The following is a 23,636-nucleotide window of genomic DNA, read 5'->3' as shown; positions in this document are numbered from 1 at the left end:
AGATTGTTGCTTCTGGTGTGGACTGTATTTGAGTATGCTTTATTTATGCATTCTTGATGATATCATTGGCGCTTTTCTTATTTTTGTAAGGAGGGCACCTGAGTTCCTTAAATCAGCTATTTATTTCACTTTTGTGTACCACAATATGACAAATTTTAGGCAGGAGGATAGTGGATTAGTGGTTAAGAAATGAGGAAGGTATGGGTGCGATTATTTAATATATTACAGTTGCTCTTCAACAGCTCTTTGAGATGGGCTGCATAGCATCCCTTAATTTGTTTGCCTCTCTTTTTCTAAGATCTTGCTCTTGGATGTCTAGGAGAGTGCAGTAAGAAGAAGAGAGGAGGTGGGTGAGTAATGAGGAATGCATGGATGGTGCTAATAAATTTAACTACTTGCATCAGAAATAGATGATTTAGTTGCATGCAAGCATGTGAATCTTCCCTGCTTACCTAATTAATGAGGCTGATCAAGAAGGCATTTTCTCCACCTGATCCAACTGTAAAATACTGGTGCAGTGATTGGCCTTTAGTGGATTTCACCCTATTAATACGTTTGGTTGAATGCTCTCTCTTTGAACTTTGACAAAAAGTACCATCTTTTTAACATACATTATGCGCTGCTATTTGCCATTACTTGTAGATATGGAAATGCGGCTAAGTCTAGCTGTATTCTTTCTAATTAGTTGTAGTCACATGTTGAATCACTTCATTGTGCATGCTGAAGTCTTCATGGTTCTCATGGAGGGTGATTCCTTTGTCTCAAGGACTAGTTACCAGGGCAGCTCCAGGTAACAATAAACTTTGGATTTTATAGCGCCTTTTCCCTCATATCATGCTGCAAATACCTATTCATTCTCTTAGTTTTCCCTGTGTTCTTTTCACAGAACTTGTGCACTTTGCAGGAATTACGATGACATTAAAGTACACAAAGAAATGATAGATAAACAGCATGATGTTTTATTGGAGACCCTGCTGGATTCCGGTTCATACACCAAGCTCTACAGCTACAGTCATTTGCTCAATGGATTTGCCATCCATGTCACATCCAAAAAGGTAAATCCATTTTAGGAAAATGTTCTGAATTCCTGGGTTAATACTGATATGAACTGCTAATGTTGGCTCAATTATTCGTCTATGCACCTCTGAGTCTCTGACTGTCTATTGTTCTATAAGCTGTCAATTTTTTACACTTGCAGGCTGTTGAATCTCTTCGTAATGCAACAGGAGTAAGGGCTATTCATGAAGATATGAAGATGGAGAAGCTTACCACTCATACACCTGATTATCTAGGAATTCCTACTGGTGTTTGGCCATCTTTAGGTGGTGCGAGGAGTTCTGGTGAAGGCATGGTGATAGGCTTGATTGACACTGGAATTAATCCTAACCACCCAAGTTTTTCCAATCTACCATCGTTGAGAACTAAGGGTTCTATGGATGATTATAGTACCAGGTTTAAAGGGAAATGTTCCTCTGGTGAGAGGTTTCCCTTTACTGCTTGCAACGGCAAGATAGTTGGGGCGCAGTATTTTGCGCGTGCTGCCATTGCCGCTGGTGACTTTAATGCTACACGTGATTATGCCTCCCCTTATGATGCTGATGGTCATGGAAGGCAAGTCACATAACACGAACATGCCAGTATCTTTAGAGCTTGAGTGGTAATTTAGCATTAATTTGGGCCTTAGATTAACATAAAATTGCATCATAACAAGTGCTTTAATGACAGTTGGTCCATAATATACTTAGTAATCCATCTGAATTTAATTATGTTATTTTGATGACTATCTATATCTGATAGCCATACAGCATCAACAGCTGCTGGTAACTATGAAACACCGGTAATTGTCAATGGCTTCAACTATGGGAATGCGAGTGGCATGGCTCCAGGAGCTAGGTGAGAAATTCGAACATGATAAGATAACTTACTGACCTATGTATCTGTTACAGAAAATAATTAAATCTATCACTTGAGGAATTTTCTTGTATCTTAGGATACATTCACTGCTTTAATTGCTAATGCATTATCCTTATTTTGGTTAGCATTGCTGTCTACAAGGCTCTTTATACATTTGGAGGCTATATGTCAGATGTTGTAGCAGCTGTTGATCAGGTTCGGAATTTTTTTATTTAAATTTGGTGCTATGTATGCTGCTGTCTATGTGTTCGTTTAGTTGATCTTGTTTCCTGTCTAGGCTGTGGAAGATGGAGTCGACGTACTAAGCCTCTCCGTTGGACCTTCTAGTGTTCCACCTGGGCCTTCTGCCTTCCTTAATGTTCTAGAAATGGAACTATTGTTTGCTACAAAAGCTGGTGTTGTTGTAATTCAAGCTGCTGGTAATGGTGGTCCTTCTTCTAGTTCAATTCTATCTTTTAGCCCATGGATTACGACTGTCGCTGCCTCCATCATTGATCGCAAATACAACTCCTCCATCGTGTTGGGCAACGGACACAGCTTATCTGGAATGGGCCTTGCACGTAAATAAGACTCGCAAATTCATGTCATCTACTATATTTCTTTTGATTTAGCTAGACTTCATTTCTCTAACTATAATTTTCTAAGAAGCTTATATATTTTACAGCTCCTACACCAGGAGAAGCTCTTTTTCCCATTGCTTCTGCAGCTGATGTCAGTCGCCACAACGCTAGCATTGGTCTCCTTGAAAGCTGCCAAACTCCCGATGTTTTTATCCCATCTCTGGTTCGCGGGAAACTTGTTATTTGCACATATACTTTTGATTTTGAATTTGACTCTGCAAGTATAATTAGAGTTGCTGAAACAATCCGTACTGCCGGGGCTGCTGGATTTGTAATGACAATGGACCCTGATGTTGGTTCTGAGGAAATCAAGGGAACCACAGTTACTCTAGGAGTGCCTGGAATTGTCCTAAACAACTTACAAGCTTCTACGGTATGGTTAACTGTCATAAATTCTTATCTATATTTGGGATTGCATTGGACTTCAGGATGAATTGATATCTTTTGTACACATTTCTGAAAGAGAGCTTTTATGACTTGTTAAACTGTGCAACCTAGTATGCAGTGTATGTGAATCTTTTTGTGTTCAAATTTGATTGCAGGCCCTTTGGCAGTACTACAACTCAAGGACATATAGAGGTAGAACAGGCAGAGTGCTTGCTTTCGGTGCAACAGCCAGAATTTTGGATGGCAGACAGGCAATATACACTGGGCAAGCACCAATTGTCGCTTCCTACTCATCAAGAGGACCTGATGTGAACAACGCACTTCTACAAACAGCCGATGTTCTGAAACCAACTATAATGGCTCCAGGTTCTTCTATCTGGGCTGCCTGGAGTCCAGACAGTGAGGGAGATCATTATGCAAAAGGTACTTTTTTTGTAGTTAACTTTCTATTCTTATGTTAATTATCAACCTTTTCGTTTGTATGTGATTATCAACCTTTTCATTTTCTATTCTCATATTTGTGGTTGTTTGTTGCAACCAGGGCAAAATTTTGCACTTGTATCAGGTACAAGCATGGCCACTCCTCATGTAGCTGGTATTGCTGCATTAATCAAGCACAGACACCCTAACTGGAAGCCATCTGCTATAATCTCAGCAATGATGACAACAACAGATATATCAGATAAAGCTGGCAATCCCATCATGGCACAAAAGACCAACCAGATAGCACCAGGCACTCCTTTCGATTATGGAGCTGGATCCATCAACCCTACTCGTGCTGTTGACCCTGGGATTGTATTCATTGCCAAATTTAAGAATTACGTACAGTTTCTTTGTGCTGTGCCCGGGGTTGATGATGAGTCTGTGAGGCGGGCAGTTGGTGTTGGGTGCCCACCTAAGAAAGGAGGTTGGTGCTCGGACCTGAATACCCCTACTATAACAATCTCAAATTTAGTGGGTTCAAGGAAAGTAGTCAGGGTGGTATCAAATGTAGGGGAAGAATCTGAGACCTACACTGTCACTGTGAGGCCACCAATGGGTGTGAGAGTCAAGGTTTCGCCAAAAAGCTTTACTGTTAGTCACAATGCTACACGGCAGCTGAAGATCGTGCTCGAAGCAACAGATGCAACTAATAACTACAGCTTTGGTGAGATGTTACTGCGAGGAGACAAAGGCCATCTAGCTCGAGTTCCAATCACCGTGCTTGTAAGCAGTGTACTTGGTAACGGGTCTTAAAGTCCTCGTCATTAGCTCATCATAGAACTAGAATAAGAAAACTAGGCTAATAGTATTTCTTTCAATCATATAGAGAATTTTATTTTGCCTCAAGGATTTGGTATTTTGGTTGCTCTTTAAATTTTATGAGTAATTTTTTTTAGCTAATCATTGGTTAAAGCCCACTTGGTGCTCGATCCTGTATCTTAAAATTCTTGTATACACATTTCTGGAAAAGGATAAAAGAAGTTAGCAAATGACATATTTCTATTTGAACAAGAAGAACGTGATCTAACGATTACATAATCATTACATTTGGGTGCATCAGCTACCGTCTTTGCAATTCTTATTATAAAATTTTAATTATGCAACATTCAGAAGTCTCTTTGTTTTTGTTTTAGGGAAAGATTGATATAAGTAATTTCCAATTTTACATGTTTTTAATTATTCAATTAAAGGAAAAATTGTAAATAACTACCGTCAAAACACCAAATTTTGATTTTACCACCTGCTTTTTGTTTATTTTAAATGACCCCCCTTTAAAATGCAAAATGTTTGATTTCACCACATCTAAACATTTAGTTCCATTTTTTTTAAAATAAAAACATTGATTTTCATGCAAAAATTTGGGAGTCACTCTGATCCTTTGGGTTTAATTGAGGTCAAAATTGAAAAAAAAAAATGTTATTGAAAATGCATCATTTTTGCGTGTTAAAAATTACCTCGATTTGCGTGACATTCTCAAAATGAGGTATTTCCATTACCTTTTTTTTAGGTATTTTGATCTCAAATTGGATCCAAAGGGTCAAATTGACCCTCAAAACCTTAAAATATCAAATTTCGCCACAAAAATCGATAATTTTTAGTTAAGAGGCAATGAAATATAAATTTTCTTAATTTTAGGGATTTATTTAAAATAAACAAAAAAAAAAAAAATGGTAAAATCAAATTTTGGTGTTTTAAAGGGTGATTATTTACAATTTTTCCTTAAATTAATATCATCTTTTGTTTTTTAAAGAATGATAACAAGCTTTGGATTGACCCTCGAAAATACTTTAGAGTTATATGTTTCTTAAGTATTCAGATCAAATGACAGATAAAGGGTTTAACATCAATTTGAATCATTAGTGGCAATTGGCAAACCATTTTGTCATTTCCTCTTGCAGAATAAACTGAATGCTCCTAAATTCAGCACTGAATGATACAAGTATTAATAAAGTGCTAACCAAGTCTTTCTGAATACAATATTGGATGAAGCCTATCCTTAACATACAAACAAAACCATATTCAGATTAAAAATCTGATAAACTAGATGGGCTAATCTTTTTTGGAAGTAGTATTGCTCTCATCTTGCCATGTCGCTTGCCATTGCTTGTCATACAAAGTTGTCTCTTCTAGTAGCTTCTTTAAGTTATCTAGATCTTCGTTCTTACGAATGAACAGCACACCAAGAACAGCAACAAATAACAAGGTTTTACAGAAGAAGTTACCCATTTGATCGACAAGACCTACACCAGTCAAGCTATCGACAAAATAGGCCATGAAAAAACCAATCATAGCAGCACGGCCTGCCAAACCCAAAAGAAAAAAAGAAATCAGTTAGTTGAAGTTGAACGATAAAAGTAAGACACAATTTGTGTGCATTATGTGTGGAAACAAACCATTAAGAAGCTCGGCTTCAGGAAGGTGGAATCTTTTGATCCATGCCCACCATGGAATGATTGAGGTGTCAAAAGTAACAGGTTCATCATTAGTGGTTGATTCTGGGTAGGTTTGGAGCCACTTCCTCCTCCTTGCCTCTACAAATCATCAATCGAGAACCCAATTGATTACAAAATCATGTCAATAATAAGAACATAGGTTTTTTTTTTTTTTTTGAGGAAACACTAATAAGAAGATAGTTGATGTCTCATTTAATGTCATAATACAGTTCCAAAGATCACAACAGCAAAATCATAGGAGTAATAAATAGGATATTAGCACAAAAATTACTTTTTCTGTGAGAAATGAGTCAGATGAGTAGATGACCAAACACCATTGAAAATAGAACACAAATTGCAAAATGCACACTGCCAAAAACAAATAGCTCACAGAGAGCAAAAAGGGGCAAGCCAGACCATGAATTTCTCACTATGGATGTGATCATAACACACGAAACCTCTGATCATCAAGCACCGATTAGAAAGGCTCGATGGAAAAAGGTGACACTTTCGAAAACTTGTTACCATCGGACCTTAGATGAACTCAGAATGACTTGCAAATAACCAATTTTAACATCCTACCTTCATTCTAAAATTACATCTAACAACCAAGTATAATAAGAAGTTGAGAACAATGCATTTTCATCCTTTTTAATCTAGCCACTCTAGCTTAATTCTGATCTCCAATTGAAACTTCAAGCTCACCAGCAGAAAACCCACCCATTTCAATGCAATGGCAAACTGGCAGTAAAAAACAACTATCAAAATATGCATCTAAACATGCAAAACTAGAATCAATGCAGTAATTTGGCTCCATTTCTAAACTCCATTGATAAAAACTTACACTTCTTGTAAATGTAAATGCTACAAACAGTACAAAAATCCACCTAAACCCCTTAAAATCTCAATCAAGAAATGAAGACTATATAACCTACTTAGTTAATCCTTTAAATTCAGCAAAAACTTATCAATGCTAGAGACAAAATCAAGGATAAAATCACCCATAAACCAACAAAAATTGAAATTAGAAATTCACAAAAAAAAAAAACAAAAAAAAAAAGGGTATAAAAATTCAAATTTTAGAGCATATACCAGCATCAATAACAGCATCCCAATCAGTAGTAATTCCATCTTTCTGAAACTGCTTCAAATCCCAACTCCCATTAACCCATCTGTGGTCCACAAATTTCTTCACAACCTCTTCAGAAGCTTTAATTTCTGTAACATCCTCTGCATTTTTCTCAATTTTTTTGGGGGTTGAATCTACAGAATCAGACCCAGTTCCTTTTACTTCAGATGGGGTTTCTAGAACATTCTCTTCACTAACAACAGCAGAAGAAGCTACAACCCCAGCTCCATTATCAGAAGCAGAAACTCTAATTGGAGAAATTGAGAGGTGGGTTTTTCTGGGAAGAGGAAGAAGATAAGGTTTGTGGGTAAGATTGAGATTATGGTGGGGTTTAGAAGAAGGAAGAGGAGAGAGAGTGGGAGTTGAAGATGAAGATAGTAAGGCCATTTTCATTATTCTTTAGGATTGAATGATGATTTTAATGAGGAAGAAGATGAACATGAGAGTGTTGTAGTTTGAAGATGGTGGGAGTATGGGTTCATTGAGAAGAATTCATGGTGAGTTTGAGAGAAAAACAAATCACTTTTTGGTTTTAGGGGCTCACCTTCAATCCTTTGGTTAACTTGTTTGTCTTCTTGCTACTACTACATGCATATTGTACTTTCTAAAGCTAGTGGCTTTTATTTTAATTTTAATTTTAATTTTAATTTTTTAATAACAAAGATAAGAACCTTACTAAATCGATACATGTATTAGCTATGATCGGATCTGGAAAAAAATAAGGCGGATTTGGGTAAGCTAGAAAACACTTTTTTAGTTTAAAACCCAAATCTGGCCCGAAAAGCTTGGCCTTTTTTACGGGTTTGGGCATGAGATTTAATGTAAAGGCTCGGTCTAACTTTGTAGGTCAGACTTATAGAGATTTAAAGGGAAAGATAGGGGATGTGCATCTCTAAAGAGTCCTGAGTGAGATTTGATTTCATAACCTTGCTTAGTTAGTGCCTTATTGATTCATTTTTATTGGTTTGTTATTTATTGCTCATTAAGTTTCTCCACTACGTTTTTTTAAATTGGTCAACACAATTAGGTTGTATCTTTTTCGATAGGCTTGTTCAATCAATAATGGTTACAGTACAAAGAGTTCATTTTGAGGTTGATCTCGTGAATTTGAGATTAAGAGATATACAAACTCGTAAGAGGTTATAAAGTCATAGTCTGTAATCGATATTGTCAAAAAATAAAATTGTTGTAATAATATTATCACAAATATTTGAATATAAATTGGTTACGAATAATATCTATCAATAATTTAAACCTGCAAAATCAATGATTAAATAAAAATTGGTTACAAATAATATCTATCAATCATTTAAACATGCAAAAACGATTTGATTTGTTGCTTAATCTTACAAGTGACATTAATTGTACCTTTAATTTTGCAAAAATAGTACCCTTCACCCTCGCACCATAAACCCTCTTTTTGGATCAGATGATGCAAAAAAAAAAAAAAAAAAAAAAAAAAGGGACGTCTGAAGGAGTATGAACCACAAATTGTGGAGTATATTGATAATAAGAACTAGAAGTACATTTTAATTTTTATTTCAAAAAGTATATGACATTACTTACTTGATTGTTCTCAAGAAAATTGACTACCAATATCCAAATTATGTTACTCCATGTAATCTAATCTAATCTAATCAAGCAAGTTATTATGGTAGGTAAGGTTTGAGAAACTCTCGTCGAATATGATTGTAGTAGAAATCAAATTGCTTATCTAAATGATAATGCTATATGCATACTTCAATTATACTAATTATCTTAAGAAACTTGTTTACTTGACAATTTATAATCACTACATATATTATTATATTATTCACTAATCTACTATGATGTTAAAGTATTGAAACAAGGAACAAGTGTAACTGACGTGCAAGAATATTATTAGGCTGTAATATCGCCCACTTTTCTTGTTACATTTACTCATTGACTTCTTGTGAACTTAAAAGGAGGACTACAAACAAGCAACCATTACTTCTGCATGAAAAACTCATCATGCTTCAAAAAAATTCAACCTAAGCTTGTTCTATATAACAAGCTCTAAATCCTTACCAATACCTCAAACCTCCTCAACTTTAAGCGAAAAATCGAGCTACGAAAATTCACACCAAAGAAAAATGGACAAGAGATTGGTACAAGTATGTCAAGCAGGAAACATAGAGGCATTTTATGCATTACTTGATGATGAGCCTCACATACTTAATTTCATAGATGATGTACTATTTACTAGGACTCCTTTACACTTAGCTGTCTTAGCTCGAAAACCTTACTTTGCTAGGGAAATCACGAGCTTAAGGCCGTCTTTCATCACGAAAATTGATCGTTTTGGGTGTAGTCCAATTCACTTAGCAGCAGAAACTGGTCAAGTTGAGATGGTTAGAAACTTACTAGAAAAGTTAGCCCCTACAAAAAAAGAGCTAAGTAAGGGTAAAGAAAACAGAACTCCCCTGCATGTTGCAGTGATTTCAGGGAAGGTTGAAGTTGTTAAGTTTCTAGTCAAGTATTATCCTAGCTGCATCATGGACACGACAACACGAAACGAAACCGCCCTTCACCTTGCAGTGAAGAACAAGCAGTTAGGTGCTTTCTTGGTCTTGCTTGAGCAGCTTAAATTGGTTAATCAATCTCAAGGGAACATAACAATGATGGGTGCAGTTTATGCTTCTTCATTTGATAAGAGTAAGATGACTAGTGATTTGTTGAATTGTAAGGATGATGAAGGCAACACTATATTGCATTTGGCTATCATGATGAAACAGCAACAGGTAAACTTTTCTAATTTTATCTTTGTGAATGCTAGGTTAATTACCCTCCTGTAAAAAAAAAAAAAAAAAAAAAAAAAAAAAAAAAAAAAAAAAAAAAAAAAAAACTTGGTTAATTAATGTTTAAAGTATATATACCTAGTCTATGTTACTCGCATATCCGACACGGGTATGTGTCCAACTCGACTATTTTGTGAAAAACATTACATAATTTTTGAAGTAGTTTTGAACTAAATGAAGTGTCTAAATGAATAAGTGCCCTTTCTATTTTTAAGTGTTGAAAGTCTAACTCGAATATTTAAGTAAAATAAAGAGTTTGAGTAACACATATAATACCTGTCACGAGTAATTATAGTGACATCCTATATCAGTCTATTCTTGTCATAGTCTTTGTGACAATAATTTAACGTCATCTTATGAATTAAGTATGAACAAGAAGTGAAGAAACAACGACCGTACATGATATAAAAGAAATGGTTTTGATACGTGTAGCCATAAAATTAAATGTAGGTATATAATATATCTTCTGAGATGATACAAGTGTAACGACAACCGTTACACAATAGAAAGACACCAGCTTTGCTATGTGTAACTATAAAGATTAGATATAGGCATTAAAATATTTTCTAAAATTTACACGTCAGTCAGTGTTATTAATTTTAGCTTAGGTTAATGCATTTCTTGTAAAATTCGTTCTAAAAATTGCTTTATCATCGTGTATATATAATAATAATAATAATAATAATAATAATAATAATAAACATTCTAAAAATCGAAGAAATTTAATGTATTCCGTAGACATCAATCTATGAGGATCACTATATCAAAAGTTAATTGTAATACTACTCAACTCACATAATCACATGAGACTTGACTGCTTCTAATTGAGTTGTAACTTAAAAACTGAATGCTACATAATTTTTTTTTGAGATTCTTTCTTGGCAACCTAATCACTTTGGCTTTATTTATCTCTCATACTTTTTTTTAACAATTATTTATATCACGTACTTACTAAAGACTTCCTCAAAAAAAAAAAAAAAAAAAAAAAAAAAAAAAAACCTACTTACTAAAGACAATAAAGAGTACTTGCCATATTATTTATGATCCTAGTAGCTTTTATGATCCAATATTTTAGTCAGAAAGCTCTTAAACTACTGACTATTTGAACTTGAATTGCAGATGGTTGAAGCATTGTTGAACACTTGCACCAATTCAGCTGGAACTCTACAAGTAGATGTAAACACCTTGAATGGCAAAAACTACAATGCCCTTGACATTTTATTGCAATTTCCTTTGGAGCAAAGGGATGCTAAAATTGAAGAAACTCTTCGTCGGATTGGAGCTAAGTCGTACAGCAAGCAGCACTAAAGACGTCCCTTTTACCACTCCGCCTACAAAAGCGTAAAATTACCCAACCTTACATAAAAATAAAATACCAACACGATTGCAACCAATAATACTTTAATTTCTCTATCCAAATGATCATGTTGATAATAGAACTAACAGTGTGACAGCTAAATTAAAACAAAATGAGTGATGTTTTTATCATAAACACGTGTTACATATATACCTAGATGTTGGTTTGGTGGGATTATATAATTGTATGAATTGAAGTATAGTATTGTATTAAGGAGAGCTAATCTTAAACTTGCATCACCATATAGGTAAATAGGTTGCATTTGAACTAAGCCAATTGATATTATATCAATTTTTATGAATATGTGACGAGCATTATGCTATCATAGATTCATAAATGGAGTGTTAATGTTAATGGGTATACATCATATTAACATAAGTTGTTGAATTATTGTACTGTACTCTATCAATTTCTTTGTAAAGTAAAGGTTTCAATACAATATTTAGTTTATAATATCACAAACTATTAGGTCAGTCCAGCTTGATCAAACATTTCGTCAGTCCAGCTATTATTTGTACGACAATACAAACTTCTCACACCCTCGATCATTTCCACTCACCACCACCAACAGTACTCCCACTCAATCCTACTTCACTTTCTCTCTCCTCCCTCAACTTTAACCCACCCCTATTTTCTCTCTCCTCAACTTTCTGCTAAATTCTTCCATTTTATTTGTCCATGATTTATGATTGAATTGAAGAGGATGGAGAGGAGAGCGAAAATAAAGATTGTTGATTATATTTGTCCATGAGTTATGCTTGAATTGGCTTGATAATTGTTTGAGATTCTCGTATTTTTCGAAAAATGCTCAAAAAAAATCGATTTGAGGCTTTCTTGTGTGATGTATAATTGTTGAAATTGATTGTCTTAAGTGATTGTATGTTGAATTGTGAGCTTTTGATAACAAATGCATGTATTTTGGTTGAGAAATGAGCATGTTAGGTAATACCCATGAGCTTAGTACGGGACCTTCGATGGTGGTTCCGCCATTGTTGACCTTTTAATTATATTTATAAAATAAATTATATTGTGTAGATTATATCATCTATAATAAGTTGGATGATATCATGTATTGTGTCTATAATATTATCTATACGATGGATGATATCTAATCTATTGTTTTTTTTATATCCTCTATTGTTTTTATGATACGAGTATCTTTTATGAGTTGGATGATATCCTCTATTGTTTTGATAATATCCTCTATTGTTTTTATGATATCTTCTATAAATTGGATGATATCCTCTACTGGTTCTATGATATAAGCAAAATGATATCATCTATTGTGTATATGATATCATCAATAGTAGACTGGATGATATCCTCTATTGGCTACATGATATCATTTATAATTGTGTTTATGATATCCTTAATTGGCTGGATGATATCCTCTATTGGCTATATGATATCATTTATTATTGTGTCTATAATATCATCTATAGGCTGGATGATATCCTCTATTGGCTATATGATATCATTTATAATTGTGTCTATGATATCATCTATAGGCTGGATATCCTCTATTAGCTATATGATGATATCCTCTAACAAATTGTAGTATCCTCTACCAAAGATAAATTGTACATATCCTCTATCAAATACTACATATCCTATAACAAACAATATATATCCTACAACAAAATTGTACGTATCCTCTATTAAATAACACATATCCTCCAACAAGTTATACATATCCTCTATCAAATAATACATATCTTGATCAAATATTGCATATCATATATACTTGACGCACGAATTATTTGGTGCGGTTTGCCGCACTGAATACCTTCTTTTATAATATTTAACAACCATCCACTAAAAGTTTTAACAATGTGAAAATTAAGAAATGATAATCAATAAAGTCAAGGTATACTTAAAAACAGTGGACCTATGTTTGTGGACTCACTAACACGCGATTACGTACATATAAAATGTAACTTATGTATCTTAATTAATAATCACCCCAACTAAAATAAATTGCATGTTATGAAGGTCAAAGGACTTAATATATAATCCTTTTCTTTATTAATAATATATTGCCTTTGTTTAATTTTTCTCATCCTATTTTACTTATTCTATAGAAAATTAAGTTGAAGTTATAATAATATGAGTGAAAATTAAAACCAAAGTTTGGCATAGGCAATGCTACCCAACCAAGGTACAAAGCTAAGCGTCCACAAGGCATGAGCTGAGGCACAAAATATGGACGCTAAACCTCCTTGTCTTAAAGCACCTATGTATATGGTCATACAAAGTAGCATATTGACTCGACTTTAATTTTAAGGGTATTTCGAAGAGACAAAGCATGAGCATGAGCATGAGCCTGAGCCTAAAATGACATGGGTTGTATGACCTAAAGGTAAATAGGCCATTGAAGACATAATTATGAGGAGTACAATGAACCAAGGCATGAATTTGATGGTTTTGACCACCAAAATCTCCCTAGATTCCTTTGCCAAGCGTGGAAAACACCTTGATGCATAACCTTTTCAGATTTGAAAATATTCTTCGAAAGCTATATCAAAAGCTATAATACACAAAATTAAACCATTTTCAAAGATTTTCGAGACATATATCAAAATCTCGAGTAAAAGTGAGGGATGCATAAATTGTTATATACACCCGGGTGCATGGTATACCCATGAGCATTTAGTTCTCGTTTTAATGATTGTTTTTAATTTAATCATTAAATGAATACCAAAACTAACTTTGGGATAGTTGGGTGCTCAGTACACCCAGATGTATATAATATATTTCAACAATTCACATGGTCATACTCCGTAAAATCAATTCAAGTATATTACTCCGTACAACTTTTTGATACAAAACGTTAATTAAGAATAATACCATTAATAAGTCCAATCTGGTAAAAACTGTACAAAGCCCAAATACAAGCCTAAATCTTGTGTTATGCATGTTTCACATCAAACCCATAAAATAAGCCCAAACCACAAAACCAAAACAATTCTGTTACAAAAAAAACGGTTTAGCTTTAAGCAAAAATGGGTCGGATCTTTTAACAATGGCTTCTTCCTCTTTCACTTTCTCTCTCCTCTTTCTCTCTCTCTAATCTCTATCTTCTTCTTCTTCTTCTTCTTCTTCCTCGCAATTCTCTCTCCTCTGCTCAAGCTCAATGGCAGCATCAATGGCGTCTTCCCACTCTTTCCTCACCTCCCGATTATGCTCACCTTCTCCTCCACTTCACTCCAAACCAACTACCACCACCACCGCCTCATTTCGCGCTTCCTCTCTCAGAGCTTCTCTTTCCTCCAATTTTCTCTCTCCTTATGTCGGAGGTAGCGTCTCCGGTGACTTTTCCGGCCATAAACTCCGGCGACCTCATTCTCTTACGTCGTCGAACTCTCGGCCTAAGCGCGGCGTTGTTACCATGGTATGATTTTTTTACTTTCTTTCTCGTTTCTTTATTTCCATGTCTGATAATTTTAGGGTTTCTATATAATTCAATTCGATTTTGCGTTTTTGAGTTGTTTATTTTAGTTATTTTGGGAGGTTGTGTGATTGTAATTTGATTATTTTCCAGATTGTTAACGTTTTGATTAGGAAAGCTGAAATTTAGGGTGTAGCTGTAGTATTGGTAAAATGTATGTGCAATTTGAACTTAAGAGATGATGTGTATTTGGAGAAATTGATTTAGAGCAATAAGGGGACTGGCTGAATTGATCATCCTGGTTTCAATGTAATTGTGGTGGTTGATTCTATGTTTTTGGAACAGTTATGAGTGTCGAAATTGTAACAGAAAACTGGCAATTATACGGAGCGAGCTATAAGTTGGTGAATCGACTTATAGTTTTACAAATGTGAGTGGTAAAGTGATAGTGGATGAACAACCGATATTGAACTTTTAAAGGATGCCTTTATAGTAAAATGATTCAAATCACCAGCTAAATAGTTTCGGAATACCCAAACCATAAGAAAGAAATGTCGATCCACCAACCCAGACTCTTCCTGGGGTCTTCTTTATATTAGTAAACCTCTTTATCTATTTCATCTTGAGAACTGCCTTAGCATTTCTTAGAGGTTATATACTAGGACCCTTGACTTGTTTTGGACAATTTCTTGTTAGTTGACTTAGCTAACACAGATTAAGTATTGATTCATGATATGCAAGAATGAAGTAGGCGGGTTTGTTTATGGGAACATATTATAATACCTCTATGCTTAGTTTGCTAAGGCTGAAAAGGGGTCTTTTGTATTTGGCAAGGGGGTATAATAGCCTCTGCTTGGATTCAAAATTCTGAATAAACATCACACACTAGGCTGCTTTATGGTGATGAAAGAAGGGGCATGTGCATATATTGTGAATTCTGAGTGCAGTTCTTTTCTTTCTCATGTTGCTTGTGACAACTGGTATCTCTCTTTGCAAAATTTATTAATGGGACTTCACTGGGTACATAGAACCCTTTTTTTTTTTTTTTTGTGTGTGTGTGTGTGTGTGTGAAGATCTAATGAACATATGTACAAAACCAATCTTTAAGTATTCCTTTGCTTCTAAATTGGCTGGAAGTGGGCTGTGCATGTGGCCTGGTCCTGCCTGAGAGACTCCTGGTGGGCTATGCCTGTGCAGCTGTGCTACATTTCTGAAAATCAGCATGGCACAAGACATGAGAATGCTGTGCACTAAGGCTTTGTTGTTGTTGTTGTTGTTGTTATAAGATGAATCAGGTTTTAATATATATCCGTTATACAATAGAATATTGTCTGAATGGTTTACTGTAGTTGCATAATGTATTTTGACAAATAACAGGTCATACCTTTCTCTAGAGGAAGTGCTTGGGAGCAGCCACCACCAGATTTGGCTTCTTACTTGTACAAGAACCGCATAGTTTATTTAGGCATGTCTCTTGTGCCCTCTGTGACTGAGCTAATACTTGCAGAATTCTTATATCTTCAATATGAGGATGAGGAAAAGCCAATATATCTTTACATCAATTCTACTGGAACAACAAAGGTGATTTTTTGTGCTGCTTCCTTCTTGTATGTTAATTGGATTATGTGATTGATTATGAATTTCTTCTTCACATTGCTCTTCAAATTGTAGAGGTCTGTGCTAAAAATGGAGAAGGACCTCTGTTTTATCTACTGTTCACCCATCTTTTGCATGATTACCCCAAAAATGACATTGGTGTTTATCTGTCTGCCTTGTTGAGATAATAGATTTTATACCATATGTCTTGATTTTATTCTTAGTTTGTAGAAATTTTAAGGTATCTAAGCCAATAATGTGAATCAAACTTGTGAAATGAAATGCAATAAGAATTTTAGACAATCATAATGATAGTTGATCACTATGATTAAATCATTGATGATCAGTGGTGATACTATGACTGTGAGATAGTATACCTTTGTGACGAGGGCATATATATGTTATTGTAGACTTCTGTGGTTGTGAAACTTGTCACTTGAGATAAAGGGGCAAAAATTCAATGACAATCTGCTCAGACTTTTTCCAGTGGAAAGATCATTACTGAAATGGTCCTCTTATGTTCTCCATTGACAAGTTCCTTTTCTAATGGTGATCTTTAACAGTTTTTTAATATCTTGCTTGTGCTTATAGAAGATTAGTTCCTATAGCGATATTCTCGAAGCTACTCAAATGTACCAAATTTGTGGAAGTTGTTGCGGATTTCCTATATCACTTGTTTATATTGTCTTTTGAATTCTTTTAGTGCCATCCGTTTTCAATTTGTCATCTAATGTTAGGTCTTCGGTGCTGATATTGATGGTTATCTCACCTTTTCTCCTTTAGGGTGGTGAGAAGCTGGGGTATGAAACAGAGGCTTTTGCTATATACGATGTTATGAGGTTATATTCTTTTCCTTTTTTTTTATTTAAATTAAAATCTTTGCTGCTGAATATATGAAATTCCAATTTTATATGTTTAACTATTCAAGTGCTATCCGATTTTTGCTTCATCTGTTAATGTTGGTATTTGATCTCTTTCAGGTATGTCAAGCCACCTATTTTTACTCTATGCGTTGGCAATGCCTGGGGTGAGGCAGCCTTGCTTCTAGCTGCTGGTGCAAAGGGAAATCGTGCTGCTCTGCCATCCTCTACCATTATGATGAAACAGGTCATTATTTAACTTGTCATTGATGATTTCTCTTCTCCGTACCTTTTCCCACTTAATTTCTCTCAAGATGCATATTTTCTTCAGATGGTTTTAAAAACCCTTCTGTGCAATTTCTGCAGCCAATTGCAAGGTTCCAAGGTCAAGCAAGTGATGTTGAACTTGCCAGGAAAGAAGTAACGAATGTGAAGACAGAATTGGTAATGACTTACATAATTCATATCTTGGCATTGTTTATATCAATAATACATTATATTGAGATGGTATTAAACGAAAGGGCAATTAAGCTGTGTGAATGTCTTCATCATATTACACAATTACTTGGTACTGGTTTATACATGCAATCATTTAATACGTAAAGCATGTTTGTGTATAAAAGCGCATCATTAAAGATCTAGCCACGTGTACTACAATGTTGAATGTTTGTGAAAGAAATTTTATGAGCTTGTTTTAATGTATATTTTTGATTGATATTAAATATTTAAATGTTTTATAAGGTTGTTTATAATCTTACATTGATCTCCAAATTATTTGAAAAGGAAATGTAATTATTTAAATTACCCCATGTATGGAATTGGAAGGTTGATTTATCAAAGGTTTATATATGCTATGTTTATCCTTTGTATTAATTGCTAAATTTAATCTCATCTTCAAAAGAACTTAAGTCTCCAATAATGTTTTTGAGTTTTTTCCAACATTGAGTTTACTACTTTACTGCACATTTATTTTATTCCAAGGTCTATTTGCTTGCCTTCATAAAGCAAAATAAAGTACCATGTCATTTTGTTGGCCGCATATTAGCTAAATTTGTAATGATCAACGGTATTATGCAACAGTAAACAGACCTTCAAAAACGTCCAGATCCTTGTAATCGATTGCTTTTGTGAATTTAGTTTTCCATGTTGTGCTTATAACAACCCCCCCCCCCCCCCCCCCACACACACACTCTGATTCCCAGTTCGTGTCCTAAGAGAGGGGAAAAGATTTGGCTTTAGGTGCATGTTTTGGCCTTCTTCCTAATGAAGGATCTTAAACCCAATTTATATATGGCTTGTGTTTGGGTTTAAGGGGTTTCAACCTGTATACATTCAAATCTGACACCACTCGAGACAACTGCCAACTCTAGCAATATTGTTCTATTTTGTTGCAAAATTTGATGTTTCACTTTACTGAATCTAGTGATAATAATCAAGTAAATCTACTATGGTAAGCTCAGTTCACATTGTAAGAGAAGGTACTGACTTGAAGAAAAAAAGCAGGACCTCCTGAGTTCTAATACCGAATGTAGAAAATTTTGGCCTTTTTCTTTCTCAATGAATTTCTCCTCCCCTGGCCCCTCCTTGAGCTAGGTATTGGGATGTGGGTGGGTGTGGCCGTGTGGGGGTTCTCATAAATCTAGTGGGTTTCCTCATGCTCTTTCTGCTTTTTGTTTTGCTGCGGAAGGAGGGTATATTTCATCCTGTGACCTTCATGGCCTTCTCTTTTTTAAAGAAAGAGGGGGAAAAAAAAGAAAAAAATAATATGAATGGCCCTCATACTCCCTCGTTCTTTCATAAACCTTTTAACAATTATTTTATGCTAACTACTGTAGTGTCTGTATGTCCAAGTGCTTATATGAAAAAAGTGTCAATTAGGCCCTGTTCACTCTATTTAAAATCTTATACATTAAAAATCAGCCATCATCTGTAACAATCACTTTTATCCAGTCAAAATTAAATAGGTTTCAGTAAAATCAGTAATTTCAGCTCAGAAAAATTTAGGTGAACTGAACAGGACTTTAGTTGTTTCTTCTGTATTAATTTGTTTCACTTGTACTCTGGAGTACTTTCTAGCAATTAGCAATGCAAAATGCTCCATAGCTGTTGAAGTGTTGATTATTTCTAATACTTCGTACTTTGTATTCAACTTAAGATCTGCTGTTGATGGTTGAGATTTTGATGTTAGAATTGAGGGTAACATATATTGTTTGCCTTAAAGGTTAAGCTGTTTTCAAGACATATTGGAAAACCTCCTGAAGTGATTGAAGCCGACATCCGACGTCCAAAATATTTTAGCCCGAGTGAAGCAGTTGAATATGGTATCATTGATAAGGTATACCTATGTACAGGAACTGTTGTTTCTTTTATCCTAAAGATTTCTACTCCATTGTCCTTAAAAAGGAAACCGAACATCACATACAAATATTTTCTTTTCAACTTTGTAGGTTATCTACAATGAAAGAAGCAAAGAGGACAAGGGAGTCATTGCAGACCTGAAGAAAGCCCAGTTTATTTAGATATTAGAAAGACCTTTGCTGGTGGCCATAACTATAATTCAGGTAAACTTTCACTAGTTCCTCCAAGGATCCAGATCTCTAGTTAGTTGTAGATCTTGGTTGAACATCTTGAAGGTTTTTCTTTCTTGTATTTATAGGTGTATGTTTTCTTGTTGATCAATCTATCGAAGTATATTCCTAATTATCACTAAATTAGTTGAAGAATACATTGTAACATAGATGCTGAAATTCACATGACAAGACGAAGAAAAAAAAATGGAAAATTGTAGATGTTCTTTTAGAAGACTCATATATCTTATTTCTTAGTGCTAAATCAGTCACCTATGTGCGATATATCATTAGCCAAGTAGTTTATGTGGCTTAAGTAGTTCATGTGGCTTATTTATTTATTTTTATTGTGATTTGTGTGTATGTGTGTGTGTGTGTGTTCTTCTTATTGTTAGAGTTTACTAAGCAACAAGCTTATAATGTACACCCCTCCATCTTGAAATGTTCATATACATTTTAGGAACAGGTATAATGAGGAGACATTTATTGTGTTGTATACCATTAATGTTAGTTCTATTAGTTTTTAAATATATTTCTTGAACTACTAAATAATATTTGGAAGGTTGTGACCTTATAAAACAACAGATGCTGGTTAGAAGCTAGTATAGTTTGCATAGTTTCTGACAGACATAGCCCTTTAATCTAAAGGAGGCAAGGATTCATAATTATTTGGCTTTGGATTATGGGCTACTGTAGAACCCTTTATCAAACTATTTGTACTTTTTTCTTATTATGAACTATATGGTTGGTGCATTGTGGGTCAAAGGATTAACTTGGCATAGCCTTTTTGTTATTGCTTGGGTACAGTTTGGGTACATCCAACTCCCTTGCCTTGCCATAGGAGGCGGTCTTTTCAAAGGCATTGAGTAATGATGGTGTATTTTTTTATCTTAGATGTTGAAGACTGCATGCATGACCAGCCATAGGGAGGATCCTTGTCCAATGGTTTGATGTTTGGTTTGGTTCAGTTTGGGTTTCCATTATCTAGTATTGTTGCTGATTTGGAAAAGGAGATTAATGTCTTAAATCTGTGTGAAAACCCTCAAATTGATTGAGAGAATAATCTGAAAAAGGGAACATTTTAGATGGCAGAACATAATATTGCCACTATTGTGTTGTATACGAATTTCCCGAGTAATATTGCACTTTTTATTCTTCACTTGCCAATGACGTTGGATTTTGTCACATATTTGGTAATTAATTTTAGTTAAGTACATCGGACCTATTTAAGGCAGCTGGTAGAATTTTCCAGCTTACTGAATAGAAGATTAGAAGTGATTTTTTGGTGCTAATGCTATGATTAAGTGGTTCTAATGACTAACTAATGAGAAAAAGTCAAATGCTTTCCCTGGTCCACCCATTTTAAATCTTTACCTTTTGAAATATCTATCTTCCCATTAAGATGAGCTGATCTCATGGGTACTGTGGAGTTGAGCCCATTGGAATTTTCTTAAGACAACTGCTAGCTTATTTAATTGCCAAGTGGCAGCTTCTGCTGGTTCTCGAAAAGGAAGGCAGCTTTGTATTGTCTTTATTGCCTTCCACTTTGTGTTTATAATATGCACCTTGGTCTATGAATTTAGAACAGACGCCTGGTTTTATCCAAGTATAATGCTCTACATAATGAAAATTTGTTTTAATTAAGTTTGATAGTGACACCTCTTCTGTGCGTGTCCGTTCTGTGCAACTTGCTGGAAGGCTCACAGCAACCTTGAGAAAGTGATTTGAATCCCTGTCGCCTTGAGGTTTACAGAAAGAGCTTTTAATGTATCTTGCTCCCACGTCGTGAATTTTCCATGTAAACCTTTTGCTAGTGGTTAGAGCCTTTTCTGGAATGATCATGTATAATTCCCATTTTCAAAATTTGCTTAATTGCTTCACAACAGAAAGTGTCTCTGTATGCTGCCCATTGGACTTCTGTCCTCCACCAAATGGAATCATATTGATGACTAATTTCAGAAAGATAAAGAGTATTGCTGCATGTATGTGCTCCTATACTGTGTGTCTTGCTCACACGTCGCAAATTTGTGACATAAACCTTTTGCTGTTGATTAGGGCCTTTTTCTGGATGGATCATGCAATAATTCTCATTTTCATAATTTGCTGTGCAACAGAAAGTGTGTTCTTCCCTTTTCAACTTCTGTCCACCAGATTGCATTATCTGATGTTTTTACCAGCACAATTAGATTAGAACTGCATGAATTTGCCTCCCCGTCTCTCAAGATAGGTGAGTATATTCATACTTGCTGAGGAACTCCTCAATTGAATGTTGTTCATGCAAGCTCATAAAATGATGTGCAGGAACCTTGAGAGCCTGTTTGGACTATCAAGTACCCGCTTTTTCCTGGAGGACATGCCGTACGTTTTATATTCTTACATTCTATTCTGATGATGTACTACACATTTAAACAGAATCTTGATATTTTGATGATAATAGGTGTATGTTTGACAAGGGAAGGGGCGAACATGTATATTTGGCTGTTTGTAAGGAAGGTGCTGCCAAGTTAAGATCATGTATATTTTCTGTTGTCAGGATTACACAAGATTAGGTTGATGAAAATGCCCACAGGATTTGATTATTTTTTATGAAGTTAAAGTCTTGCAATTTTCCATAATCCTATAATTCAAAACAGATGGTAAATTGTCCATTATCGTAAAATTCAAAAACAGATACTCCGTAGTATTATTGTTATTTGCACATTCAGCCATGCAGGTTACTACCTTCATGTAGATTAAGATGTAGATTAAGTTGTCACGTTGTTGATACAAATTACACTATCAACATGACAATTACTCTGATATAAAGGTAAGTCCCTAATCTGTAAGATTGCAACACGTAGATGGCCCGATATGAGCTAAGTTCCCTAAACATCGTGCGCATGTCCAAGAATTGTAGTCGAACATGGTATATGTACATGAGGATTTATGTCATGGGGGTTTTGCAACTAGTGCTATTCATCCGAAAACTGTTCTTTCTGTCCACCCAATTGCCTATCATATCAAATAACTTCTCTTCAAAGTAGAATGAAAAGCAAGGTTTCACAAATTCTATGTATGTTCTTTGGAAGAAAATTCATTGGCAGAAATTGTAGCATATCATTCTTCTCAAACGTCTAGTCTTATGATAGGATAGGTAAATATGTATGTGTGGTGGTTATGATTATTATGAAGTTAGATTATAAATTCATAAAGGCCGAATTAATCACAAATACGTAAGGATGATGATTGCACAATTGAGCAATCGAGGGTATATAGGTCGAGTTATGTTATTTTTATTTTCATTATTCTATAATTACCTATAAAAATATATGGTTAGTTTTAATATCCACATGGCTATCCAAGATGGATTTGTACCTAACCCAAATTTGACTTGACAACGTATTTACGGGTCTTCCATTCACTACAATTTTTTTTTTTTGAATGTAAACTATGTTACCTAGATCCATTAATGATAGGAAAAAAAAATACATTTTTGGTATAATTGATTATTCAACCCTAATTTCAAACTACGAGTATAATATTAATCTTTTTACTGTTAAGTTGTGATATCTTTGTATTTTTACATTGTATTGGGCTATTTTCAAAGAAGGGAAAAAGGTTACGGGAATAATCACTAAGTAGCATGGGTTTGAAATCAAGATTGAATGTTGAATTACATGAGTTTTTCGTGGGTTTATAAACCTCCACAATTTGTGTGTTTTGAGGTAATGACGAGTTTAGAAATTTTTTAATTTATCTAAAATAAACACTAGGTATGGATTTCGGCGATTTTCAACCATTGCCATATACTACGTACCTTATTTGTGTGAACCATACACCCTGCAAGCTAGTTGGAATAAAGGAATTTAGCTCTCTTTATATAAATTTAGTAAAAATTGGACTATTATAATAAAGGTCAATTTTGATACTCATATATAAGCAAACAAAACATTGTTGGAGGCCCTTTGCATTACAGCATTAAGGAGGAAAATTTCAAACTAAATTGAAAGAGAAATTTGTTTCAACAAGGCTCTAATCGCTCATCGTATAAGTGGAAGCTATCATGTAACTAGTTAATGGGTTTTGGGAAACTTGTCTATCTGAT

At 34.7% G+C, this 23,636-nt stretch overlaps 4 protein-coding genes across 9 annotated transcripts; 3 read left to right on the top strand and 1 right to left on the bottom strand.

Annotated features, from left to right (window-relative positions):
• The first annotated feature begins 36 nt into the window (after positions 1 to 36).
• LOC110732418 (subtilisin-like protease SBT2.5) lies at positions 37 to 4,460 on the top strand. 2 transcript variants are annotated; one of them, XM_021912360.1, is made up of 9 exons: positions 37 to 790; positions 887 to 1,055; positions 1,199 to 1,611; positions 1,798 to 1,893; positions 2,040 to 2,109; positions 2,192 to 2,474; positions 2,579 to 2,907; positions 3,077 to 3,344; positions 3,463 to 4,460. In XM_021912360.1, exons 1-9 carry the CDS (start codon positions 615 to 617, stop codon positions 4,155 to 4,157), a joined length of 2,499 nt encoding a protein of 832 aa, XP_021768052.1. In that variant the 5' UTR covers positions 37 to 614; the 3' UTR covers positions 4,158 to 4,460. The 2 variants fall into 2 exon arrangements, with proteins under 2 accessions (XP_021768052.1, XP_021768053.1); XM_021912361.1 differs by having other exon boundaries at positions 615 to 790; positions 905 to 1,055.
• A 791-nt stretch (positions 4,461 to 5,251) lies between these two features.
• On the bottom strand, positions 5,252 to 7,557 carry LOC110732416 (light-harvesting complex-like protein 3 isotype 1, chloroplastic). The gene is made up of 3 exons (XM_021912357.1): positions 6,929 to 7,557; positions 5,798 to 5,935; positions 5,252 to 5,704 (listed from the first exon to the last, which is right to left on the bottom strand). Exons 1-3 carry the CDS (start codon positions 7,356 to 7,358, stop codon positions 5,454 to 5,456), a joined length of 819 nt encoding a protein of 272 aa, XP_021768049.1. The 5' UTR covers positions 7,359 to 7,557; the 3' UTR covers positions 5,252 to 5,453.
• Positions 7,558 to 8,901: 1,344 nt separating this feature from the next.
• On the top strand, positions 8,902 to 11,580 carry LOC110732415 (ankyrin repeat-containing protein BDA1-like). The gene is made up of 2 exons (XM_021912356.1): positions 8,902 to 9,727; positions 10,904 to 11,580. The coding sequence occupies exons 1-2, from the start codon at positions 9,080 to 9,082 to the stop codon at positions 11,090 to 11,092; spliced, it is 837 nt and encodes a 278-aa protein (XP_021768048.1). The 5' UTR covers positions 8,902 to 9,079; the 3' UTR covers positions 11,093 to 11,580.
• A 2,501-nt stretch (positions 11,581 to 14,081) lies between these two features.
• Positions 14,082 to 22,167, top strand: LOC110732414 (ATP-dependent Clp protease proteolytic subunit-related protein 4, chloroplastic-like). Of its 5 annotated transcripts, XR_002513485.1 has the most exons (10): positions 14,082 to 14,532; positions 15,907 to 16,110; positions 16,909 to 16,964; positions 17,106 to 17,232; positions 17,352 to 17,429; positions 19,207 to 19,320; positions 19,433 to 19,546; positions 21,667 to 21,779; positions 21,854 to 21,910; positions 21,990 to 22,167. XR_002513485.1 is itself a non-coding variant. In XM_021912355.1 (8 exons), the coding sequence occupies exons 1-7, from the start codon at positions 14,275 to 14,277 to the stop codon at positions 19,502 to 19,504; spliced, it is 909 nt and encodes a 302-aa protein (XP_021768047.1). In that variant the 5' UTR covers positions 14,082 to 14,274; the 3' UTR covers positions 19,505 to 19,546; positions 20,447 to 21,657. The 5 variants fall into 5 exon arrangements, 2 of the variants coding, with proteins under 2 accessions (XP_021768047.1, XP_021768046.1); XR_002513484.1 differs by having other exon boundaries at positions 21,854 to 22,167; XR_002513483.1 differs by lacking the exon at positions 21,667 to 21,779 and having other exon boundaries at positions 14,083 to 14,532.
• Positions 22,168 to 23,636: the final 1,469 nt, after the last annotated feature.

This window comes from Chenopodium quinoa, unplaced genomic scaffold (assembly GCF_001683475.1).
Source record: "Chenopodium quinoa cultivar QQ74 unplaced genomic scaffold, ASM168347v1, whole genome shotgun sequence".
NCBI lineage: Eukaryota > Viridiplantae > Streptophyta > Magnoliopsida > Caryophyllales > Amaranthaceae > Chenopodium > Chenopodium quinoa.
This window is presented reverse-complemented; position numbering and strand designations above follow the sequence as displayed.

Excerpts from the sequence above, each read along its gene's own strand:
- LOC110732414 (XM_021912354.1), top strand. The coding sequence starts at position 14,275 with ATGGCAGCATCAATGGCGTCTTCCCACTCTTTCCTCACCTCCCGATTA. Across the intron at positions 16,111-16,908 it reads ATTCTACTGGAACAACAAAG|GGTGGTGAGAAGCTGGGGTA; the intron begins GTGATTTTTTGT and ends TTTCTCCTTTAG. Across the intron at positions 17,430-19,206 it reads CGAATGTGAAGACAGAATTG|GTTAAGCTGTTTTCAAGACA; the intron begins GTAATGACTTAC and ends TTTGCCTTAAAG.
- LOC110732418 (XM_021912360.1), top strand. The coding sequence starts at position 615 with ATGCGCTGCTATTTGCCATTACTTGTAGATATGGAAATGCGGCTAAGT. Across the intron at positions 1,894-2,039 it reads GGCATGGCTCCAGGAGCTAG|CATTGCTGTCTACAAGGCTC; the intron begins GTGAGAAATTCG and ends TATTTTGGTTAG. Across the intron at positions 2,110-2,191 it reads TTGTAGCAGCTGTTGATCAG|GCTGTGGAAGATGGAGTCGA; the intron begins GTTCGGAATTTT and ends TTTCCTGTCTAG.
- LOC110732416 (XM_021912357.1), bottom strand. The coding sequence starts at position 7,358 with ATGAAAATGGCCTTACTATCTTCATCTTCAACTCCCACTCTCTCTCCT. Across the intron at positions 5,936-6,928 it reads GGATGCTGTTATTGATGCTG|AGGCAAGGAGGAGGAAGTGG; the intron begins GTATATGCTCTA and ends GATGATTTGTAG. Across the intron at positions 5,705-5,797 it reads TGAAGCCGAGCTTCTTAATG|GCCGTGCTGCTATGATTGGT; the intron begins GTTTGTTTCCAC and ends TGGGTTTGGCAG.
- LOC110732415 (XM_021912356.1), top strand. The coding sequence starts at position 9,080 with ATGGACAAGAGATTGGTACAAGTATGTCAAGCAGGAAACATAGAGGCA. Across the intron at positions 9,728-10,903 it reads TCATGATGAAACAGCAACAG|ATGGTTGAAGCATTGTTGAA; the intron begins GTAAACTTTTCT and ends CTTGAATTGCAG.